Raw genomic sequence first — 23,720 nt, forward strand, 5'->3', positions numbered from 1 at the left:
AGGAGTTGGTTTCTTTTTCTAACCTGTATAATTACAGTGACAGAGTGGGCTAAGGGATAGAGAGCTATTTCTTTCAATAACTGAACTTACTTTTAATAATTTCTCTGTCCTTTTCTCTAAAAGAGACCCTTTTAAGGCTGACATGTTTAGATACCTCACTCTGCTCTGGTCTGCTTGGGAAGTAGACAAGACAGAGTTCATAGAAACAAATTCACCTGCTAGTGAAGATACAATACTACTGCTGTTAGTGAAAAGGTAATACGTCTGGCATCAGTGAGCCTCTAGCAAGGTAATTTGCAATGGAAACTTGTCTCTTTCCCTGCTTTGTTTAGGGTGCTGCCAGGAGTACCCTGTTTGGCACACCCCTCCAGGGTCTTTTCTTATTCTTGTGTTTCTTTTATTTTTCTTTTAGTCCTTTCTCCATCAGGAAGGGTTTGTGTTTACTAGCTTGTGCCTGAAGGAAGAACACTTACGATCTTTTGCTTTTCTTTGATTCTTGTCATCCTCACTCGTCACCTTCCGTACCAAACTGTCTCATTTCTTATTCAGCTAGTAAAGCAACCTGCTAAAACCATTTCTTTGTTATGATAGTCAGGTACCTAGAGTAGTGTTTAATACTACTGTGGAAAGACAGAACAGTCTTTTTTGGTTTGAATGCTTTAGCTTTGTCTTCACTGATGAGGTGCAGTTGAATGTTTTCTTTTTTGTTATTTTACATCACCATAAAGAAAAGGAGAAAGGAAATGCCATTTAGATTTACAGCATTTGGAGAATAAAATAGGACTAATAAGATGTATTCATATTCACTGCACTGTTAATGTTCAAGTGTATGTGTGTAATAGTGTTTTTACCAACCTGTCGTATAACTCTTGGTTGCTACAAATTCAGTACAACATTTCCCAATACATTCAGTTTTGGAGAACTGCAAGGAGGCAGTAGCCGTTGGTATTATGCTAGTAACTCAGAGTACCGTAGTGCTCTTTTCATTTGAAAGCAATTCTGTCTGTATTGTCACACTGATCAATTTTAGAGCTGCTTTTAAAAAGCTGTTTATCAACACAACTGTTAAGAGGTTTATACCACATTAGCCAACAGTGCGTATGCTCACAAGGTATGGGCGCTGAAATGATTTTTCTGTATTTTTCCTTCCAGCACATAAAGTACCAGAGTCATCTCACATAATGGCAGTCTCGTAAATGAGGTATCTGGAATAGGAATATAGTAGCTATATTTATCAGGGAGTGAAAGGCATGTGTGAAGGACTTAAATTTCGTAAATTTTGTAAATTTCAGAGTAGCAGCCCTCTAAAAATTAAATCTCTTAAGAAGGTTAAGATACTGAGGAATCAGTTTCAGCACTGAAGCTTGAAGGTTAATTTTAAGGGCATGCATTTTCAAGTCAAAATTCTTCATTGTGGTTCTAGCCACTATTGAACAGAATTGTAGGCATAATAGATAGAGCAGGGAGGCCAGTTTCTTCCATTCTTTTAGATAACTCACTTAAGATGTTGGTGATGGTCTAATTTGGGAAATCTGTGTGATGAAGTCAGAGAGGAACCCAAATTCCCCTGTCAGCCTGAACACAACATGAGACAGGCAGTGCTGATTTACTAGATAAATTAATCATTAAGAGTGGAAGCCTTTGAGTCACAAAGGCCAGATGTTCATCTCTGTTTTGCTGGTGCAATGAAGCACAGAAATGTGATCATCAACATCTGACCCAGTTAATTGAAGAGCTGACTAATTACTGGTCATTCTAAACCTGTGGGCAAAATTAATCTTCTCATAGTTTTTATGTCTGTCTCCTGAATAGTTAAGAAAAGTTCATAGAATGATTTTAGTTAGTTGGGAGAAGGAATCTGCTCGATATGCTGCAGCTATTTCTGTTCCAAAGGAAAAATGGTTAAAAATAACAGAGAAGAATTAACAGCATGAAAGCTAAGGCCCAAAAAGATACATATCTCAATGTAGACAATGTCTTTTTGTCTGCTTTTATTCTGGAATATGGTGCTGTTATTCTCTTTTATCCAGAAATGTATCCAAACCATGTTTTGCATTTGTGACTTTTTAAGATTTCATTACTGCCAGGGAGGAAGTTGACTACACACAAGTTGTATTTGCTTTCATTTATGGATGACTGAAATTCAGTATGTTATTCATATACAGATAGCACAGAAAATGGTTAGATGTAACTAATAAAATAATTCTAGAGACATCATCCTCAGGGCTTATACAACACAGACTACAGACTTGTGACACTTACTGTGGTCAAGATGCCTATTGGTCTCAGGTGAGGCCAACTGAAGGAAGGATTGAAGATTACAGGGACAAATTTCTAGTATACTTAATTAATTAGTTTTGTGACCTTGTTTCCATATTTATTCATGTAATTAAAACTTTCTCAAACATTGTCTAGGAATCTTCTGATTAACCTCTGTGGGCTCAGGCCAGACTGAAGGTATCTGTCATAACTTGTATACAAATTCCAAACCTAGTTTTGTAGAGCAATAAGTTCTCTCTAAAAAAACCCAACCAAACAAGACGAAAACCTCCACACATGTTAATACATAATGTGCTACTCTCCTTGAGTTAGATAACTATGTCCAGTAGAAACTGGATTAGCCCCTATGTGGCCTAATGGGGGCCTGAAAAGACAAGCCTGTGTCTTTTCAAGGCAGTTACTATGTTTTGCAATTACATATAATTGTCTTGTAAGCTTACAACATGCACTTTTACCAGTTTTGACTCTGAATTCTTCATTTCATTCTACTGTGGGCTTCTAATAGCATTTTCTTTTCAAAACAATAGTAGCATGCTTGTATAACAGCTTCTGTGAGAGGTCTTTTGTGTTTGTCATGGGTAACAGATGAAGCCTGCTTGGGGTAATAATTTGTCTTCCAGTCATGAGAATTATTATTCTGCATTTTGTAGAAAGGAAATAAAGCATAAAAAGGCTTAAATCAATTGTTTGAAAAAATTGCTTATTGTCATCAGAGGCTCACTTGAGTCTCCTAAAACCTGATTTCTGAGTTATATACCTGTTATATACCTGAAGTGTGTGTGTGTGTGGAGGGGGAACCACATTGCCTGAATACTGCTCAGAATCAAGCCAAAAGGTGCTTGCAGTCAAGTAATACCTATCTTGAAATGCTGACCAAGCTACCTTGCCAGGCATATGGTTTCCAGGGGTGCCTCTGCAGTGGCATTTTAGTTTGAGTCAGGAGTGCAAAATTTAATCCTCCTTACAAACTTTCCTTTCGTTTACATCACAGAGTGATTTTGGTCCACATGAATTGGATGTCAGGACTTCAGGTTTCACTCCACAGATCTGCCACTATGGGTCCCCAGCACTTGCTAATGCTAAAAGGAAATGTGGCAGGTAGTCCTCCTGCACTGAAGGCTAGGTGAACTGGACTACAAACAGTAGTCCCCCTAGAGAAGGGACCCTATTTCATTCCTTGTACTGGAGATCAAACTAGGGGTATGAAGTGACAACTTGCCAAGAATAGAAAAGGAAATTTCTGACAAAAAGTGAGCAAAAATATTGTTTCTCACAGTAATGTCTTCCTTCTCTATAAGGTTTTGCAGTTTATTATTGTCCCTTCTGTTACTAGTGAAAAAAAAAACAACACAAAGAAACAACAACAAAAGATTTAACTGCAGCAGTAATTCTTGTTTAGCATTTAACACCTTGATAAATATAGTAACTGAATTCATAGCTACCGTTCATGAGATACTTGAATTTCCTATTATTTTTCTTGTTCAATAGGTAATCTATGCCTTGAACACTAAGAATGATGAACATGAGGCAAGTATACAGGCTCTGAGAGAGGCTCATGAAGAAGAAATTCAGCACATTCTTGCTGAGACAAGGGAAGTGATTCTGCAGTGTAAAAGCAAAGCTGAAGAAGAACAATTGCTGAGAAAACGTATTCAGGCCCTTGAAATTGCAGTAGAACAACACAAGAGGCTAAAGGAAGAGGCCTTGGCAGAGTTAACATTGTGCAAGAAGCAGGTGGAAGAGAGGGAGCCCAGAACAGAAGCGAAACAAGCACAGGCAGTCCTTTCTGCAGATGTGGTAGGTACCAATGCAGACTTTGAAAACAAGCTTCTACATTTAAATCGGGAATCTCATGGACTGCTAAATGAATGCAAAGCATGTAGGAGAGAAAATCTAGATAAAAAAATAATTTTAGATGAAAAACACAGTGTGAAAGGACAAGCTCTAATAAATGAGATGGAGAACCTGGAGACTGAGAACCAGAAAGCAACTGAAGAATATACTCAGAAAACAAGCAAACCGCAAACCTCTTATGAGAGAGGAAAAGAGACTTTGAAAAAGGCTATGCAGCAATCTATGATAGAAACAAAGAAGAATTGTCAGCAAGGAGAAATGGAGCAAATGAAAAGCTCAGAGGCTGACGAAGGTTTTTGGCTGCAGCAGATAAAGAAGCTGGAAGCAGACCTAGAGGAGAAAAGCCAGAAGATAAATGAGAGGAAGAAGCATTCCCAGAAGCTGAAGGAGAGAATACAGGTAGAATATGAGACTGTGATTCCTATCTTTGCCTATAAAAGTGCAAATTATCAATTCTTCAAAATTCAGCGGGGGAGGGATCTTTTAAGTATCGTATTGAGTCAAATGCTTTGTAAGCACTAAAGCAGTTTTAGAGGCTTAGAAGAGAAATAGGAGCGATGTAGTGCTGAGAGTTTTAAAGAAAGAGTTAAGACGATTAGTAACTCATTAGGAGAACTCTTTGAACACTAGACTTTGTATTCCCTGAGGAGTGAGGTAAAATTTGTCTGTTGACTGAATGGAGCTTTACCTATCCTGCCCAGAACTGTGAAAAGAACAGCAAGCCAGCACTAATGCTTAGCAATGAGTATTTACAGCGTACACTCTCCTTTTCCCTTGTGGTTGCCAACAGCTCAGTGCATGTATATGAACAGGGTTAGATAAAAGAACTGAGCTGGCAGGTTAGGAATCAAGTGCTTTGTATTGTATGGCTCTTGCAACAGTGGCTTGTACCAAGTGACATCTACTGAAGTGTCCTTTACACCTGTGAAGTTTTATGTGCTGAGCCATGAGACTTTCACCATGCATTCTCACCTCACACTTTGCCTGTCTACCCTCGCTGGTGTATATCTCATACAGCTGCAGCACAGCTCTGTAGCCCCTTTCTGCTTAATTGCATCATGTGTCAGATGCAGTTTCAGAGGTTCACACATCATGGGCAATCTGCCGACGAGCTGCATTTGGTACATAAGGTCAGGGTGTGGGAGAGACAATGATGAACTGCACTGAAGCCGAAACACCCAGCCATGCTCTGTGCTCAACAGTTCCACTCCCTTCTAATACTATTAGAATTAGTATATATAAACTCACCAATCAGACCTGTCCCCAGCGCTATGACAGCATTCTTGCATATTAGATAAGAAAACACCTTGAAGGTCTAGACTTGTAGCATTTCAGAATAACAATAATTGTTTCCTGATGGGAAAGAAGACTAATCTCCTTTAGAGTCAGAGAACCCCAGAATCCTGTAAAGAGCAGGGTCACCTTGGCCAGCTGTGTTCTTCCAAGATGACTCTGACCCTTTTCACCATCTGGCCTCTCATCTTGCCTGTCAGTATCATTTTGCTGATGGTGCAGAGTTCTGGGCCTCTTCTTCGAGGATGTTCTTTGAGGGAGTTCAGCCTTCAATACAGTCGCTGACTTATTGTTACACAAGATCAGAGGGTGAAATGAATAAGCCTTCCCCAACATTATTCAGATTCTATTCTCTCCATGTATAGATCTGTAGCAGAACAACCTCTATCTCCTCCAGAAAAGTGGAGAGGATATAATGAATGGCAGAGATGCAGATAAGCCATTTTTTTAGATTGAGTCAGGGAAATCCATAATATCTATTTCAACAAGGAAAAGAGTCCTGTCCCTGTAGAAGTTCAAACCAATAGAGGGGAAGAGGGAAAGTAAGATCCAGATTTTTTGTGGGTACTTGAAGTAACATTCATCAGAAATGAAAAATGGAGACATGAAAATTTATGCATGTGGTTTACTGTTCTGATTTATCATACAAGAAATGCAGTCTTTTAGGAATAAATAATGTAAAACGTGATAGGAAATGGAAATAAGAAGGTGATGTCATTAGCAATTTAATTTCTAAATTCAGTATCAGCTGGATAAAGCTGGAATATTTTCTGAGGGACATATGCTCAACTTGTACATTTCAGATCCTCTAAGTCTATGGAATGAGACTGATTTACATACCACCGGAGCATATTGCCTTGAGTCTTTAAAGAGATAGCCTCAGACTAGGATAAATCTGGAAGAAGGAAAACCGTTAGACACAATGTTATTTTGTGTTTCTTTCCAGTTTAAATAAAAAAGTAGCAGTTTCTACATTGGCTATATCTGATGCCACCATTAAATAACTATGTTTTTTTCAGAATCCTGTGGACAATGGCAGACTGGGAAACAGAAAAAATTCTTTAACCAGTATCGTGGTTTAGCCCCAGCCGGCAACTAAGCACCACACAGCAGCTTGCTCACTCCCCCCTCCCCCAGTGGGATGGGGGAGAGAACTGGGAAAAAATTCGTGGGTTAAGATAAAAACAGTTTAATAGGGGAGCAAGAGAGAAGGAAACAACAATGATAACAACAACAATAATACCGACAAAGGAATGTACAAGAACAAATGATGCCCAATACAGCAATTGCTCACCATCTGGTGATCGATAGCCTGTCCCCGAGCAGCGATTTCTGCCCCCCGGCCAACTCCAATTTAGGTACTGGGCATGATATTGTATGGTAGGGAATATCCCTTTGGCCAGCCTGGGTCAGCTGTCCTGGCTGTGTCCCCTCCCAGCTTCCTGTGCACCCTCAGCCTTCTTACTAGCAGGCCAGCATGAGAAGCTGGACTGTCCTTGACTACTTAGCAACAACTCAAAACATCAGCATGTTATCAACATTTTCTTATCCCAAATCCAAAATATATCCTCATGCTAGCTTCTGTGAAGAAAACCAGCTCTATCCTGGCTGAGACCTGGACAACCAGTAATAAATAAATCTTTAACCAGACCATTAGTAAGTACTAGCAAGAAAAGCCTATTATAAGGCTTGAAAGGTAAAAGGACTGACGTTTAAGCAAGATGAATTTTCTGTGTTCTCCTTAGTGTATGCCAAGAGGTCTGAGACCTTTAGATGAAAGGCATCACATTAGTGCACGTTTGTGATTATTACTGTGGAAGAGAGAATACAAAGGATGACAAGTCATTAAGTCTGATCTGTTCAGTCTAGTTTTGTAAGAATTTTGGCATATGTCAGAGGTAAAAGGAACAAGCTTACCTTTAAGTTTTCAACTACGGAAAGTGTTAAATACAGGTTAATTTTAACCCTTGAGGTGTTACTCAACATTCATATAGGAACAAATGGCAATTTTGTCTGAATGAGTATTGCAGTTTTATGTTAGACATCTGGAAGCTGAGACTAGAACCTCCAGAAATAGAACATTAAATCTGTTTCAAATTTTTGCCTCCAGTTATGGACAGATAATTCCCAGCAAAGTCTGTAGGAGCCAATTTTTCTGGTTTTAGGCAGCTGTATTATGGATTATGTTACAAACTATTGTACTTCAGCAACTGGAAAAAAACACAAAACTAATATTCATTAACATTTAGCACAAGCTGTTGTGAAATTAATGGAAGTATATCCTGTTCCAAGTTTAGGATAACCTCAGACATCTTTTAGATGGTAGCTCTTGATGAGTGTTCACTTTCCAATGATGCCTACTACATCTGACGCAAGTGGCTGCTCATTACACATGTTCTGGCAGCAGACACAGTTTAAGGGTATGGAAGAGCAAAAAATGCATTTCAACCAACCAGCTCTGTAGGTGAAAGATTTATATCATGGAATGACACCAAGAGAGAAAACGACCATTTATTTCAGATAACAAAACAATAACATATGTAATAAATGTAGAAGTAATGTTATGCATATTTTACGATTTGGAAGTGTAGCTTAAGGGAACACAACAAGAAATTCTGGGATCAAAAGGTATAGTGAAAAAAGTGGAGGAAGATCTAAGTGTAGTCAAAGAGAGAAATATACTTCAAGAGAATTAAATCCTGCAAAAAGCAGGGAAGATGCTCATTAATGTCATTCTGAAGTATTTCCATTGTTAGTAGTCACTCACATTGGAAATTCTGCAAGTTATTTATGCTATTTGAAATGTAAATTTTGATACCATGGAAGATATGGAAACTATGTTGAATTCTCAAAGAAAAGCTGTTAATAAAGTAGATGAACTGAAACATCTAATAACACAGCTGCAGCGAATGACTTCTACCAAACAGAGCCAGAACAATAGCATCTCTGAAGATGTGCAAGAGCTTAAACAGGTGGTTTGCTCTCAGATATTCAAAGGCATGGCATGCCAAAAGTACCGAAATCCATGTCATTTTTCTTTTAAGATTAATGGCTTTTGGGTTGTTCTACAGTAATCAATCCTGTAAGACTCCCAGATCTCTGACCTCATCCAGTGGAACACTGACCTGTTTCATAACCTGAACTACATGAGTTGCTGCAATGACAGCAGAGAAACTACTGACATCCTTGAGCTAGACCAGGGCAGAGTGTTAAACTTCTGTAACCAAAACCTTAAAGGGAACAAGGTCCAAGGCAGACTTTCTCTGTTGAAGTCAAATTGGAATCCTGATTTATTTTTTTTTTTTTTTAGTCTAGAAAACAGTTCTGAAAAGCTATGCAGAAATAATACCAGGAGTAAACTCAGTACAATGAGGAATGTATGTATCCTGAGAGTTCCCTCTGTACAATGTCTCACCTTAAACAATTGTCCAAGGCTGAATCTTTTCTATATTTCTTAGTTCTAGAATATTGTTCTGTTAGCATTCTGTAAAATTAGACCTGGCATCAGAGACATAAGAAAAACCAAATAGTCCATCATATTTTTTCACAGAACTAAGGTTGTCCTTGAGGAATCCTGCACAGTTGGAAATGAGTTACACACCTTAAAGTCAGAACAACAAAAAAACAAAACATTTCTAGACTGCAGAAGAGATATCAGGTCTCACAGCCTTCAATCACTACAGTTCTACTAAAGTAATGTCAGTATTTTTCAGTGGAGTATATCCACCTAAATAGCATATTTGCTATAAAATAGACTACTGCAACCCCAGAATTCTACCCTGCTTTTGTCATATTATACAGTTAGTGTGTTTTATAGACTATGGAAAGTGTAGCTATTTAAAAAGAGGGTATGAATAAAAGACACAGACAACTTGCTTTGTAAAGGCAAGCATCAGTCCAAAAGGAAAAGATTTGTCTGCAGGAATAGATGTTAAAAGGGCTGGAAGATCTTGTAATGAAGCATACAAAGGAAATCAAGCCAGTTTAAAACTTCATGGAAGCTGAAAGACAAAAATGCAGAAGGTAGGAATGTTCTTCTATTTATAGATGCTCTAATTAATCTATTTTTAATCTTATTGGTCACAGTGACATCATTTGAATTATCCTCACTGGAGGCACTTTGAATTAACATAAAATGCAAGGATTTTCTCGCTATGGTCTTACTGGAAAAAAAAAAAAAAGAAAAAAAAAAGTCAAACTGATGCATTTATGTAAAAAGCTTCACAAGCAGGAAGGTGAATTTATCCTTGATGTGATAAACTGCCTTCTTATTCTTGCATGCTCTGCATGTGACAGTTGGAGTGATTAATATAAGGTCCCTCCTGAAGAAAAATATATTGTAGGTGAATTCCTATTTCTGACTTACATTTCCACGGATTGCTGCTGTGAAACACTCAGGTATGATTTAATAAAAATGTTGCATTGTTTAGGCAGAGGATTTAATTCTGCAAAGTGTTGGTAAATGGATTCAGAGTGCAGGTGTTACCAATGAGATGACAACTAGTTACAAACAAATACATGCATATACATGTCCTTATTTAACTTTAGTCAGAAAGAATGCTTATCTTCTCCTGGAGCCAGGCAGGTTGCCTGAGCAATAGCTTCTCTCAATATGTTTCACATGGCTGAGATGTAATTTTTGTTCTCGGTGTGCATTAGCAGCGATTGGCTTAAGGTATTCTTCACAGAATTTCACTTTCATGAGAACTGCTGTCTGTGGCTGCATCCTTTGGCTTCAGGAAATTTGCAATCTATAATGTTCCTGTGCAGTAGGAGCCTAAATGTGAACTGAAATCTATTCAAACGGAGGAAAACCTTGAAACACGTTTAGTTTTAAGCACATGCTTCAATGCTTAGTGAAGCTTACAATTCAATGTATGCCCAAGTGGTTTGCCAAATTTGGGCATAAACTAATAAGGAATATAGTTTCTGTCTCCTAATGTACTTACGTGTTTGTCAGACATCATCTAGAAAAAAAAATTGGTTAGAGCAGTTTGTAGAATTGGACGAGCAGACTATTGGTCAAGTGTCTTAGACCCTTCTTGGTGTGAAGAATGTACTTCTACCCATTTTTCCCAGTTTTAATGCTTCTCTACTTTTCTGAGTTCAACATTTTATTGAGAATAATCAGATTGTTTGCTGACAAGTTGCAAAGTCATAAAAAGCATGTAGCTCTTATCACTAAATCTTGAGCTTCGTAGTACCTTCTAGATTTTGGAGACTAGGAATTGTGTTAAGTGTTCGTTAAATAAATTCATTTCTGCCTATGAAACTGCTGGAGTTTATACATTTATGCAATCTCATTTCTCAAAAAGGAACCTGTGTGAGTAAATTATTTTATCTGATTGTGAAAGTGCTCACAATTGATCAGTATGTAAAGATGCAGTGTTTCAAGGCATAGTTACACTATCAAGTATAAGACTTATGAAAAGGACTTTGCTTTTTATATATTGTATTCTTTTATGTGAATAAGTTTGTATAGGTATACTTAAAATGATGCCAGGCTGAAGCTCTTCATGTGAGTCAAATTTAAATATCAAGCACTTTATACTGTAGTAAAAAAGGCATAACAGTAGGCATTTATTGCTTATAGGCAAATAAACGTTATTGTTTATAATCATCTCATCTTAGAGATTCACATTATTTAAATCAGAAAAATCTTGACTTCGTAAACTGCAAATGAAATTACAATATTTTTCATTACTAATGCTATTTATATCCTCTGATGCAATTAAGACCAGTAACAGCTGTTTGAGAAGTATTATCTCTTCTCCAGACAAAAAAATTAAGATATAAAGAAGGAAGTCAGTTGGCAGAGTTGCAGCGGGAATGCTGCGAACACCTGATCTTCAGGTTTTAATCAAACAGACCATTATATCCTCTCCTTTTCTTACAGGCAAAACGAAAACTAATTTCTCCCTTTTAATATTAATGTCTCTCTGTTTGATTCCACCCTTTAATTGCTACCTAACAATTACCCTGTTTTTAAACTGTGAAATGCTAATGTGTTCTTTATTTAATTATGAGTTGTGAGGAATATGTCACTATGGCCTGTGCTTCCATTTCCTAATATCATGCCATCCTCCCAATGATTATCAATTTCTTAGTTTTTAGGTACTTTTTCTGTTATCTTGAATACTTAAGTCATTGTGCTATAAAAGGGGGGGTGGGGCAGGGAGTGTTAAGAAGGTGATGTACAGGAAGGAGGAGGTGTTAAATTACTATTTTTTACCTCTGTTTCCTCTATTTGTGGTGTCTGAAAATATGGTAGAATGTTTTTCTGAGTCAGCAGATTGGCACAACTAGGAAGAGCAAGCACACTAATAAGTTTGTAATATATATCACTTCATGACTTTTCTAGAAGTTGCACATTCAGTCTTTCTATAATACACAATTGCTCACATGTGCTACAAACGATTGCTACAAGTTCTTGGTCACTGCCTTGCAAGTGGTATTATCGTTGATTTTTTCAAAAAGTATTTCCAGCAATAAGGTGACTTCAGTTTTTAATTTTATTCTATTTTTAATTCCTCTCTGGGATTTTCTTTAGGGTTACTATAAGGTAGTGCTTCCTTTGATTCCCTTTTCTACTAATTGCCCATTAGTTAGCCAACTGGTTATTTATATGGTCAATGTACATATATGTTTTTTCAGATCTTGTGGTGACTCTTGCATACTAAATTATTTTTGAACACTAACACCACTCAAGGTACAACAGTCTGATTCTTCATGCTGTACAGCTTTCCACCTCAGGGAAGCTTTCAGTAGAAGATTAGGATTATGTGAGCTGTATTGTCCAACACTAGTCTTAGAAAGAACCAAATCAAACTGTTAATACTTGTTTGATTGAATAATACATGAGTGACATTAGAAGACAGTAACATGTATTATTGTGTAAACAGTAGCATGTATTACTGTGTATACTGCTCTATTATCTACGTTAATGTAGAAGAAATGTTCATTCTTTTTCATGCTGCATATTTTGTTCCAGCTATTGCATATTCTTTTTTTTTCTTTTTTTTCTTCTCTCTCTTTTTTTTTTTTTTTTTTAACTTTAGGAGCTCCAGACACAGCTAGAGGAATTTAAAAGAAAATCTGAGTGTGAACTAAGGCAAGTAGAGAAAGAGAAAGAAGTCCTAACTGGGAGACTTCAAAACTCTTCACTTGAGGTAAACTGGGCATAAATGTAACCCAGTAATAGAAGGGCTCTTCATTTTTCCTCTCATCTGAAAGATTCTTGTTTAGATTTTAATCGTATTTGCTGTGACTGTCACTCATGAAAATATGCAAGGACTCCAGATAGAAATAATAGAAATTACTGCTCCTGAACATCTATGAAGATTTTGACAAGCCTGTTTATTTTGATAAATTTCATATATCACTCTTTGGAGATATATTAAGGTTTTTTGGTGAGGAGTTTGGCAACATCAGGGTTGGATGGTGACTCTGACTGTCTGTACACAGGGCTAAGTAAGGGAGATTAGAATTTTCCTTACAGCTCTTGTTCACTTCCTGATTTATGTTTTTTGTATGTAGACATGTAAAAGGGCCTGCTTGCTTGCTCCCTTGGGCAAGAGAATTGAATGGAAAAAAGGTCAAATAGATAATTGTTTCTGTTCTGCCTGCTTGATGGTAAGGGTAGTAACTGAAGCAGATTAGAATGTGCAATAATTTACTATATATTAGTTGCTAAGTATGCCTCCCTCTATGTTCTCAAGATCAAGAGTGAAATAGAGAAATCATTGTGACCCCAAAGTAGCTTTGAGGATGTCATAGCTTATGTACTGTTCCCTGCTCTGGTTACATCTAAGTCATAATGCAGATCTGTGGACATGGATTAATCTGGAAATAAATACCTGAGATGTGTTAGTATTAGATTGGCCACCTGTAACATCTGTAATGTATAGTCAGTTGCAGGCCAAGTGGTGTAACTTTTTCAGACTAGTACATCTACCAAAATATTTATACAGGAAAACGTTGTTATTTGAAAAGCCGTAACAGGTTAGTTAAATAATTTTCTGCCAGAACAAAAGCAGAACACCTACAAGGCAATTATTTACCCAGGTAAACAGTGCACCTTTAAAATTTCTGGTAACTGTGAATACACATTTTCTCCCTCTCAGGTGTTCCTCTTTTGTGTTGTTCAGTTCTTTTCAGCAAATGCTATCTGCTTTAAAATGTTATGTACAGGATATTTCCTTTTCCTCAGTGTGAACATGTGCAGTTTTTCCTGTGAATATTTTGATACTAGTATCCCATGGATAAGCTATAAAGCAACAGCTTTAACAGAACTGAAATCAGTGCCCTAGTGAAAAGTTCTGAGTATGCTCAGTGCTGCATTTATTCTTCTACCCCAAGTATATCATTGCATTTGATATATTGTTCAGAAGAACAACGAAATGATTTGTGATTATCCATTCTGGGAGATTATGGGTGAATGGACATGTTTTCACCATAAGAACCTGTCATTCATTTCTTTGTTTTTTTCCTGCCAATCCAAGTTTTGAGTCTCCAAGATTTTATTAAGCAAAATGAGGATATTCCCAAATACAGAAAATTTCTTCAATCTAGTTCAAGAAAAAATAACAACAGGAATTAGGTAACTCACACTGTGGAACTCCTGAATTACAGGTAGCCACTGTTGTTCTAGTATAATTTACATTGCTTTATATCTTCACTGATTCTAACCAGTTTCACTTATAGCAAGTTCAGTGGGAGCTTGGATGGCAACAGCTCTGCAAAAGTTGAAGACGTAGGTCTTTCTCAGCTGGCATTTGTAGACACCGAGTGGCCATAATAAGCTTTTTTTGGGTGTTAGAAGACAGAAAAAGGACAGATAGGCTTATAAGGGGGCTAAACAAGATGTTGGTCCCCCTCATCCTACCTGCTTTCACTTTCCCACATGCCCTTACTTGGTGTGGCATGTTCTAGCAAAACAAGGCATGTGTTGCAGTCATTTAGTGTGTAACACCTGCCTTTTCTCCCATGCATGCTATACTAGTCTGATCTTTTCCCTTGGTCTTTTCCCTTTCATTTCTCCTATAAAACAGATTTATACATTCTGGTATCAAACAGTTTCATTCTGACATTCTATCAATTTCCTTGTCTTAGAAATACAGAATTTAAATGTAGTTCTTAATGTTCTTAAAGGTCTGGCTAAATCCCATTTTTAGGTTTCATTACACATTTCTGGCATGCCACTGTTTTTTACAGGTTCTTCTCTAAGAGAATTTCAGGTCAATCCAACCTGTGTTGACCTATCCAGAGTGACTTCTTTGCGCCTAATGCAAAATATGGTTCTCAGAAATCAGTGGACTTTATTCTTTTCCGAATTCCCCTAAATGTACATATTTCTACAAAAATATCTTCGTCTATTCAAAGCTGAAAATTTACACCCTGATATTCTGGCATCCATGGGTAATGCCTGAAAGTTATACTGGTTTGAGATGTGAGGGGAAGAGGTGGAAGGAAGGAGTAGTGGCACGCTGACTGATCTCATAGTATAGTGTATGTGCATGCAGGTGGTATATTCCACTGTAAGGTCTCAAAGAAATCAAAAGGCTTATGACATGAAGCAATTATTGTACAAGTTTTACAGATGGAAGAAGTGAGTCATCAAATTACTTTTCTTGAAGTCACACATTCAGGACAGGGAAATAGGAAAGAAACCTGTGTTTCCTAACTGGTAGTCTTCTCATATCATGAGATCATGGTAACTCCAAGGGGGATGGTAATTTATTGCCACTATAAACATAAACAAATAATATAAAATAGTATATGTCATGCCATATGTTACATTCACAACACCATGGTAAGTATGAACAGATACACTAAGAAACATTTTAGCGTATTTTAGAATTTAACAATGCTTCCAAAAGGGAGGAAATGCTCTCTCTGAAGAGAAATTTTGCATTTTTCTTGGTACTCTGTAAGTTACTTTCTGAACCAATTACTTAGCAGTATTGCCAGGAAAGTGAAGTAATTTCAACTTATAATACTTTCCTTCTATAAATATGTGAATATTCACAGCCAGGAAACCACCATTTACTATACAACATTATGTTTCACTGAGAGCATGATTCCCAGATGGGAACCTTTGCAGTGGCTCAGCCCACAGCTTCTGCCTCAGAGGTTAGGCAATGTGCTGTTACTAATCCAGTTCTAACCTGGATATAATTTCAGATCTAAAAATACCTTCCTTGGCTGCATAAGGCACATTTTTCATTGGGTTGACATAGCTAGAGCACTATGCAGAGTAAACAGAATCATAGAATCTTAGAATGATTTGGATTGGAAGGGACCTTTAAAGATCATCTAGTCCAACCCCCTGCAATGAGCAGGGACATCTTCATCTAGAGCAGGTTGCTCAGAGCCCTGTCCAACCTGACCTTGAATGTTTCCAGGGATGGGGCATCTACCACTTCTCTGGGCAACCTGTGCCAGTTTTTCATCACCCTTGTGAAAAATTTCTTCCTTATATCTAGTCTAAATTTACCCTTTTTTAGTTTAAAAACATCACCCCTTGTCTTATTGCAACAGGCCCTGCTAAAAAGTTTGTCCCCGTGTAAGTTCTTGTACAGAAGACTGTGGATGGGAATGTAAAGTGTGGGAGGAAGATATGGCAAACCAGAAGAGGACAATGACAGAGCTGGAAAATGTGAGATAAAGAAAAGAGTTTGGGAGGGCAGGAGGATGTCAGGACAGTGAGCAGCTGGGAAAAACTGCATGGAGTAAGGCCAGGGAAGAAGATAATGGGAAACTAGAGGGACCCTTAGCAGGAACAGGAAGAAATACCATGAGAAGAGGAGAAAGTCTTGTGGATGCAATAAGGAGCAGATGTGGTTTCTTTTTCATGAAGGAAAATGTGTACATGTGACTCACTGAACGCAGATTTGCAGGTAAATGTGACTCTCTTTTCTGCAATCAAGTGAGCTAATTTTTCCCAAGCTGAAGTTCTGCCAGCTGCAGCATCCAGTCATCTCTGGCTGTGTCTCTGAATACATGATGTCTCTAAAAATCATGATAATTTCCTCTTTCTGGGGATGTACTTCAAAGTGGTGGTATTTCTGTCTTACTGAGACTTTTCTGGATAAAGAAATCAGATTCACACCTATTTGGTCCTTTGGAAGGAAGGATTGTCAGATCCCGTGTGGGTTGAATGCTAATTCATTAAAGTCCTCCAGTTCCTTGCTTTTGGACTACAGGATCTCTTCAACATGTGTTAAAGGGGCTATTCTGGAATTATAAGGTATAAAAAGTGGAAGCACCGGCATCACCTTGTCATGATACATCTTTGAACAATGCTTTGAAAGCCCTTTTAACTGAAAGACAGGAGGAAGTAACCTGATGGGATGGAAATGTTTGTTTCTTAATCTCTAATATATTAGAAGTAGCAGGATTCATAAGAAAGAGTGTGTTTTATGTCTGATACATTTGTGTAGGTCTTTTTCCCTATCTGACTGAAAAATAATGTTTTTAGAAATACTTTCCCATCTGATTTCTTACTACATTATGTTCTGTGTTGTTACCAGTTTACTGCTTAGCCTATTTCTAGTTAATATGATCTTATGTTTCATGTTAGTAGTGCAATTAGACAACCAATAACTGCCTATGAAGAGAGTCTGGAAGGTTAATAACGTTGTGACCACAGCTGAAGCCTATATGTGCCTCTTTTAGTCTTTCCTGCCTAGATGAATATTTAATTTGCAAAAGAAATATTCCAAGTGACATTTTTCCTGTTTCCATTTTTTCAATTAGCAAATACACAGCCTAGTCTTCTAGCACATTCTTTTTACTCACTTGCTTACTTTCAGGAAGCCCAGAAAATAAATGCATGCTTGAGTGTAGTAATGCTAATGCATATGACATCAGCTGATACAGGGGACTGTACAGCATTAAGTGTTTCACAGCAAAGGTTAATTTTATAAGGAACTGCAGTACCTAAAAACTTCAGTGTTTCCTTCCTTTCTTTATATAGGAAAACATTGGCTTGAGTTCAATAAATATTAAGACAAAGTAAATATTTTACTTGTAACCAGAAGCCAAAGTGCCCCTTTGGTTAAATCTTATGATTTACCACTTCTTTAAAAAAAAAAAAAAAACCAAACAAAAAAACCCAAAAATTGCAGCAGATCTGGAAACAAAGGTGTGCTTGGGACGTGGCTCTGGCATCTGCCTGTTCTTGGAGTGTATCCAGGCTACAGATATATCCCATCACACAGACACATTAAAGACAATTAATGTTTTTCATTAAGAATAATATTTAGCAATTATTCTTTGCTAAGTTTGTTCAGACAGATAGTTTTCTTTGTGTTTAATCAGATGACGCAACAGAAGAAGCCAAGAAACCACTGGAGGATTAGTTAACTTAAACTCAGTTTGGAGCTAGGTACTCTTTCAGGTTTGCTAACTCAAAACAATTTGGTTGATTAGCTTCAGTGAAATTCAGTGAAACAATGTTGGTTTGAAATTGTTTAAGAAGTGGTAAAACTAATCTTCCATTTTCTGGCACTTAAAAGAGAACAAAATAAAAAACTTCATTTGCAAAACACTGGGTGAAGGAATGTTTGTTTTCTTCTTACTTACCAACCTAGCATTCCCATGATATGTGGGAGACCTGGGCTTGTTTTGTGGGGTTTTTTACCTACTGTCAGTTTTCTCACCTTTTAGAGAGTCCCCTTGTCACTGGGTTATAGGATAAAAGAGGGTGAGCTACGTTGTGTCACCTGTTGCTGCTTCTTCACTTGTATATTAAGTTGTCATTGAACAATCTAGGCCTTCATCACCTGGGTGAGTGTCCCAGTTACCTTTATAGGTACACTCTCTTGTTCTCTCAGTTTTTCTGTGCCTCCATGCTTCCTTTTTCCCTTTCACACACACAAAGCGGAACCACCACTGCCATCTCTTCTTCCCGTGTTCTGTGAATGAAGCCATTTGTCTCCTTGCAAATGATTAAATAATTTAAATTTTGAAAACATTGAATTCAGGCTGGAGAAAATATTTTAATTTTTTTCATTTTTATGTGTACATTAAAATTTTTTTCCTTTGGATTATTTGACTAGAAGTTTTGTTTGATTGCTTGATTTGGCACCAAATAGGAGGAAGTCAACTGCCCAAGCTGATAGCTTTGCTGAAGGGTTTTTTAACAAGGTTCATCTGCTTGCAGATTTTTGTCATGTCTACATTACAGATGCTGTTGTAGATTTTGGAACATGTGAAAAATCAGTAATAAAGCTGAGGAACTTTGAAGTTCAAACATAGCACACTACCCCACCTGGTAAAGGAAATCCATATTAATTACATTAGTAGTATGGACCTTTGTGAGCAAGCCATTGGAAGGGGTTCAGAGGGAAGCTGAAGTGTAAGATCAGTGATGATCTGTAATGACCACCACCAGTTAATTGGAGAAAAGGAATCTGACTTGTGGATTTGAAGTGAAGGACAGACTCTATTTAAATGGAATACAAGTATACTTGCTTCTGTATAGGCACAAGCCAGTATACTGGCTTGTATATAGGAACAGCAGTTCTGCAGCCATAAATCTGCTCAAAAATGGAACAGTAATTCTTTCTTGTAGCTGCTTACACAGGTACAGAAACTAGATTTAGTAAAGGAAGTTATGTAGTTCTCATGATATACGTGTGCGTTCAATTTGGAGATTTTGAGTTATCTCCACAGCACATGAAGTCCATGAACAGCAAAAAAGCAGACTTGGAAGTCAGATACAGCAGCAAAAATGCTAATTTGCCTTACTAATTATGCATGCTTCTTCTACGCAGAAGGCAATTTTTCAGAATTCCACAGCTATGATGTTTGGAATGGCAAATTTAAGAAGGGCAAATACAATTTTTTGATGAAAGTTTAGAAAACCTACCAAATAGAAAAGAGAACAGACTCCTTCCTTCCCCACCAAGTTACTCTTATAAACAGGTATTTTTTGCTACTTTTGTGTCAGCCATTATAGGCATATCTACTGTATTTAGTAATTAAGCTAAAAGAGGAGGGGAGCTTAATTAGTAATTAAGCTAAGAGGGAGGAACATAAATATGAACAGTGATGTGCAGAATTCTTGTTTCCATTGGTTCTAATCTACTGCTTTATATAAATGGACGCTGCAGTATTACCTACACGATGCCTCCTGGTTTGTGCCATAATTATTATGCAAGTTGAACTATGTATCTATGAGGTGGAGACGATTTGAAAAGAAATAATTTAAGAAACTTTAACATACTTGATGGGCAACAGATAGTATATGCAAAAGTGATGTCATTTTTCACTGAAAAAAGGGCTTCTTGCATGTAACAAGCATCTTGCTATTTTTCATAGAGGTACACAAGTTCATAAAATGTACTTGAATTTAAATAATTCTTCTTCATTGTGAATGCAGCCATTAATCCTATCGTGCTGCCTTACTTTTCTGGAAGGTGGCTCAGCTGAAGCAAATATTAGACCAACAAGCAAATAATTTCAAGGAGTCACTGAAGAAACATGATCTACAGTCCAACAAAGAAAAAGAGAAGCTTTTGCAGGATCTTCAAAACACCATTAAAGAAAGCCAGAATGTTAAACTGCAGCTGGAGGCATCACATCAAAAAGTCTTAAAAATGTTGGAGAAAAGCAAAAATCAGGAACTCAAGGTCAGTGTACAACATACTAGTGTTAAAAAAAATTATATTTGTGGGATAAACCATATTAGCTAGAGCCAGTTATCTAAACTCAGTTGTCTCCGGTTATCTTAATGATGGGTTGCCATTGCACATAACGGATTATTCAGTGATTTTGAAACCTCAACATTTTCAGGTGGTTTGTTTTTTTTTTTATTTTGACATTTGAACTTAGACCATAGTGTGAATGAAATAGTTTCATAAAATAATATAGCCTACCCTCTACAGTTAGGCTGCGATGAATACAAGCCCCTCTAGCTGTGCTCTTGCTTCAGAAATACAAGGGAGTTCCTAAGTATATTATTAAGAAGACTCAGTTTTATTCTGTTTCATCCATTATTAATTTATGCATAAATACTTTAAAAGGAGTATAATAGACATGTATAATGATGTGTATTGCCTCAGATACCTTCAAGAAATCAATTCTGTAAGTGGATAACCAAAGCTTTTAAAGGTTTAAGTGGATTTATTTCAGTGACAAAATGTTAATGCAATATATTGAGATTCTAAAGAATGTTGCTGTTTGAGGAAAAAAAAAATCAGCTTAAAAAATCTACATGTCATTGTGACATGGAGTTCAGTTGTCCCTGTTGATATCACACACCTTAGTGAAAACCTCCTTATACAACATGCATAGTAAAACCACACTAAGTAGAATTTAGTGTCTTGATTATATATTTAGAATAAAATCCCAGCTTTAACAAAACCAAGCTGAAGGCAGTAAACTGAGGATAGGAGTTTGCTTTAGAGCCACTACAGAGCAACTGCCCCATAGTTAACAGCGTATCAGCAGCACTTCTAACAAGAGCAGAAGTTTTAGCCAAGAATGATACAAGGAAATATAGAAGCCTTTGTCTGAGATGCTGTGATAAGTAATAACATACAGGTCAAATCTGTGGGGCTTTGTATGTTGAATAATAAACCCTCTTTCTAATGCCTAATAGTGCAAAGATGTCACTGTTGTTATTTCACGATGTACAACAAATTTAATAGATGATATCTTGATAATTTTTCTTGTCCTTATTAAGTCTTATTTTTTAACTTCAGCTTGTTTTTATTCTTGTGTTGTTGAAGTGTCATGTGAAGTGGTGATGAAAATAAAAGTTCTGCAGTGAAAGACCAGATTCATCCTGGCATTACAAGTAAAATAACAAGGTGATAAATAGGCTCCAACTACTTTGTTTTGGGGGGGGGCTTTTGCTTACAGGAGGCAGAAGAACGTTTGAAAAAGGAATTTAATGAGACTTTCAAGAGGCAACATCAGTCTCATAGGCTGGAAATACAAACCTTGGAAGAGAAAGCAAAGAAAGAATTACATGATGAGCTCGAGCAAATACAGAAGCAGCAAACCCTGTTGCTAGGTATAATGTCTCATGTCATGCACAGCTCCTACTGCTTGAGTATATGCTGAGAGGCACCAGCTTTCCTCCCATTCATTTTCTTCCCATTTTCTGGGAACGGAGGTCTTTGTGAATTTCCTTTTCCATACCCTGCAATTTCAGCAATACAGACTTAATATTCTTTGTTAACCTAGCTCTCAACTGTCCGCAGCAGAATGTTGCTGGGAGAGTAGACTGGCATACAACATTCAAGTATGCATTATCAGGTATATTAAACTAGAATATTGTAGTTAGTGTATATGACTTTCCTCTTTTTTTCTATGATGTGAAGGATTATTACATGTGGTTCAAGTCTGTCCTATTGAGTCCAGCAGTGGGGATCAGTTGCTCCATATGGATTGTTTACTCAGTTTAGACAGTTCCCTAAACTGTTCAGATAAACAGAACACTGCATTAGGAGGACCTGTAATATTGAGGACCTGGGTTAGAACTCGGGTTATTGAAGCTCATCTATAAAAGGTTTTTTAATTAAAGAAAGAATAATTTGAAAGTGCTTTAAGTATAAACTGGATTCTCTTCTTGGTTTTTTTTTTCAGTAATTCAAATTTACTAAAAAGATTTGTTGCTCTTTAAAGTTTATATGTTCAGTAGATAACTTTTCTTGAAGAACAGAATTTATAGGGAGACAATAGAGAGAAAAACTTCTTTCTCCTTGTATTTGATCTATCCTGAAACTTGTACACAATACACGCAAAAGTTGCAGTATATGACAGATCTGCTTATGTAAGTGTTGTACTTCTCTAACACAACCGGAGCTCTCCTCAGGCTGCCTTATGGCCCTCTGTAAGACACCAGTGGACCTTACAGGGAAGCTCAGGGGTGCTCCAGTAAAGTTCAAGGTTAGAAGAAACAATTATAGTGATTTAGTCTGCAAAACAACTGCCACAGAATTAAGTCTCTGATTCCGATGTTGAATCATTGCTATTGTAGCTCCGTATCTTCTTCTATTGCTCAACTGAGTTGCTTCTCTAGTAACAGGAGGCCTGTCTTTTACCAGACTGTTTATTATACTTAATGGTGAAGGAGTTGAGGGACAAATCAAAATGTAATGTATTGATGGTTTCATCTACATTGTGTGTATCCACTTTCCCCATCCAGCTGGCCTCTGACTGCCTTAATGATTGTCTGTCTGATTGTTACTAGGATCTCTAAGGATGGAACTCTCTGAGCAACAGACATCATGCACTAATCTCAAGAAACAAACAGAAGAACTGCAAATGGAGCTGAGGAGTGTGAGGACACTGAAGAAGCAACAGGCAAGAATCCAGTTCCTACTTCATTGCCATGTGGTGTTTTGCAAAAGCAGTAGTATCAAATTCCTCTCTCCAGAGATAGTAATATAGTACAGAAGTAAGTAAGATAGAAGTAAGAAGTATAGTAAGTAAGAAGTAAGTATAGTAAGTATAGAAGTAAGACGTATAGTAAGATAGTACAGAATCTCTTACAGAAAGGGAATGGATTTCCCTCCCTTATGTCACACTTTAACATGTTAGCATTGTTTATCATGATTTTCCTATGGGCAGGCTTTTTTTCCATTTAAAGATCAGAATCCACAATACAAGTAAATGAATGAATGTTACAATAAAATAAATTTTATGGTGACTATAAAATAAGTTCAGAAAGTTTTGATCACAGATTTTGTCTTGCATGTAAAATTGCACATATAAGTGAAAAATTAGTTCACAAAAATTCAGTGCACACAATTGCAGTGGGCTCTGTGCATTAAATAATTAGAGGCTGTGAATAACTAAATTTGGCCTTTTTCTTAGGAAGGAAGTAGCCAGAGCCAGATCAGATCTCTTCATGATGAACTGGAAAAATGTCAAAGTGAAATTTCCGAACTCAAGAAAGAGAATTTACTTTTGAAGGACACAATGGAGCTACTCAGTGCTGAGCTGGAGTCGCAGAAGCAAGAAGCTGCACACCTTCAGGACAGGGAGAAACAGCACAGAAGGTTTGCCTTAAATTCACACCTCACAGTGCCACCTAGAAAGTCAATAATAATGCCAGCATCAGAGGTGTTCTAAATGTGATGAGTGTCAGAATCTCTCCTTTCTAAAGTACTAATTTTACAGGTTAGGAGTTTTGCAAAAGCAATAGTTCATTTCACATTTCTCTCCAGCCATAATAAAAGCATTTGAACTAACAGTTCATTATAGGTCACAGAGAAATATGTCCAGTGTAGCCCCACAGGAGTGACCTAAGAAAATCTACATAACATCAGCTGTTG

The 23,720-nt window shown here is 37.1% G+C and overlaps 1 protein-coding gene across 1 annotated transcript in view; it reads left to right on the forward strand.

Annotated features, from left to right (window-relative positions):
• The window catches only part of FAM184B (family with sequence similarity 184 member B), a gene marked incomplete at its 5' end in the record, with an annotated part of 44,116 nt that overhangs the window by 13,175 nt on the left and 7,221 nt on the right, over positions 1 to 23,720 (forward strand). Inside the window, 6 exons of the mRNA XM_081999734.1 lie at positions 3,769 to 4,533; positions 12,486 to 12,596; positions 19,851 to 20,063; positions 21,298 to 21,451; positions 22,634 to 22,746; positions 23,260 to 23,508. Coding sequence (XP_081855860.1) covers positions 3,769 to 4,533; positions 12,486 to 12,596; positions 19,851 to 20,063; positions 21,298 to 21,451; positions 22,634 to 22,746; positions 23,260 to 23,508 — 1,605 coding nt within the window. The remainder of the gene's footprint in view (positions 1 to 3,768; positions 4,534 to 12,485; positions 12,597 to 19,850; positions 20,064 to 21,297; positions 21,452 to 22,633; positions 22,747 to 23,259; positions 23,509 to 23,720) is intronic.

This window comes from Phaethon aethereus (genome assembly GCF_964289735.1).
Source record: "Phaethon aethereus genome assembly, chromosome: 4".
Classification (NCBI taxonomy): domain Eukaryota; kingdom Metazoa; phylum Chordata; class Aves; order Phaethontiformes; family Phaethontidae; genus Phaethon; species Phaethon aethereus.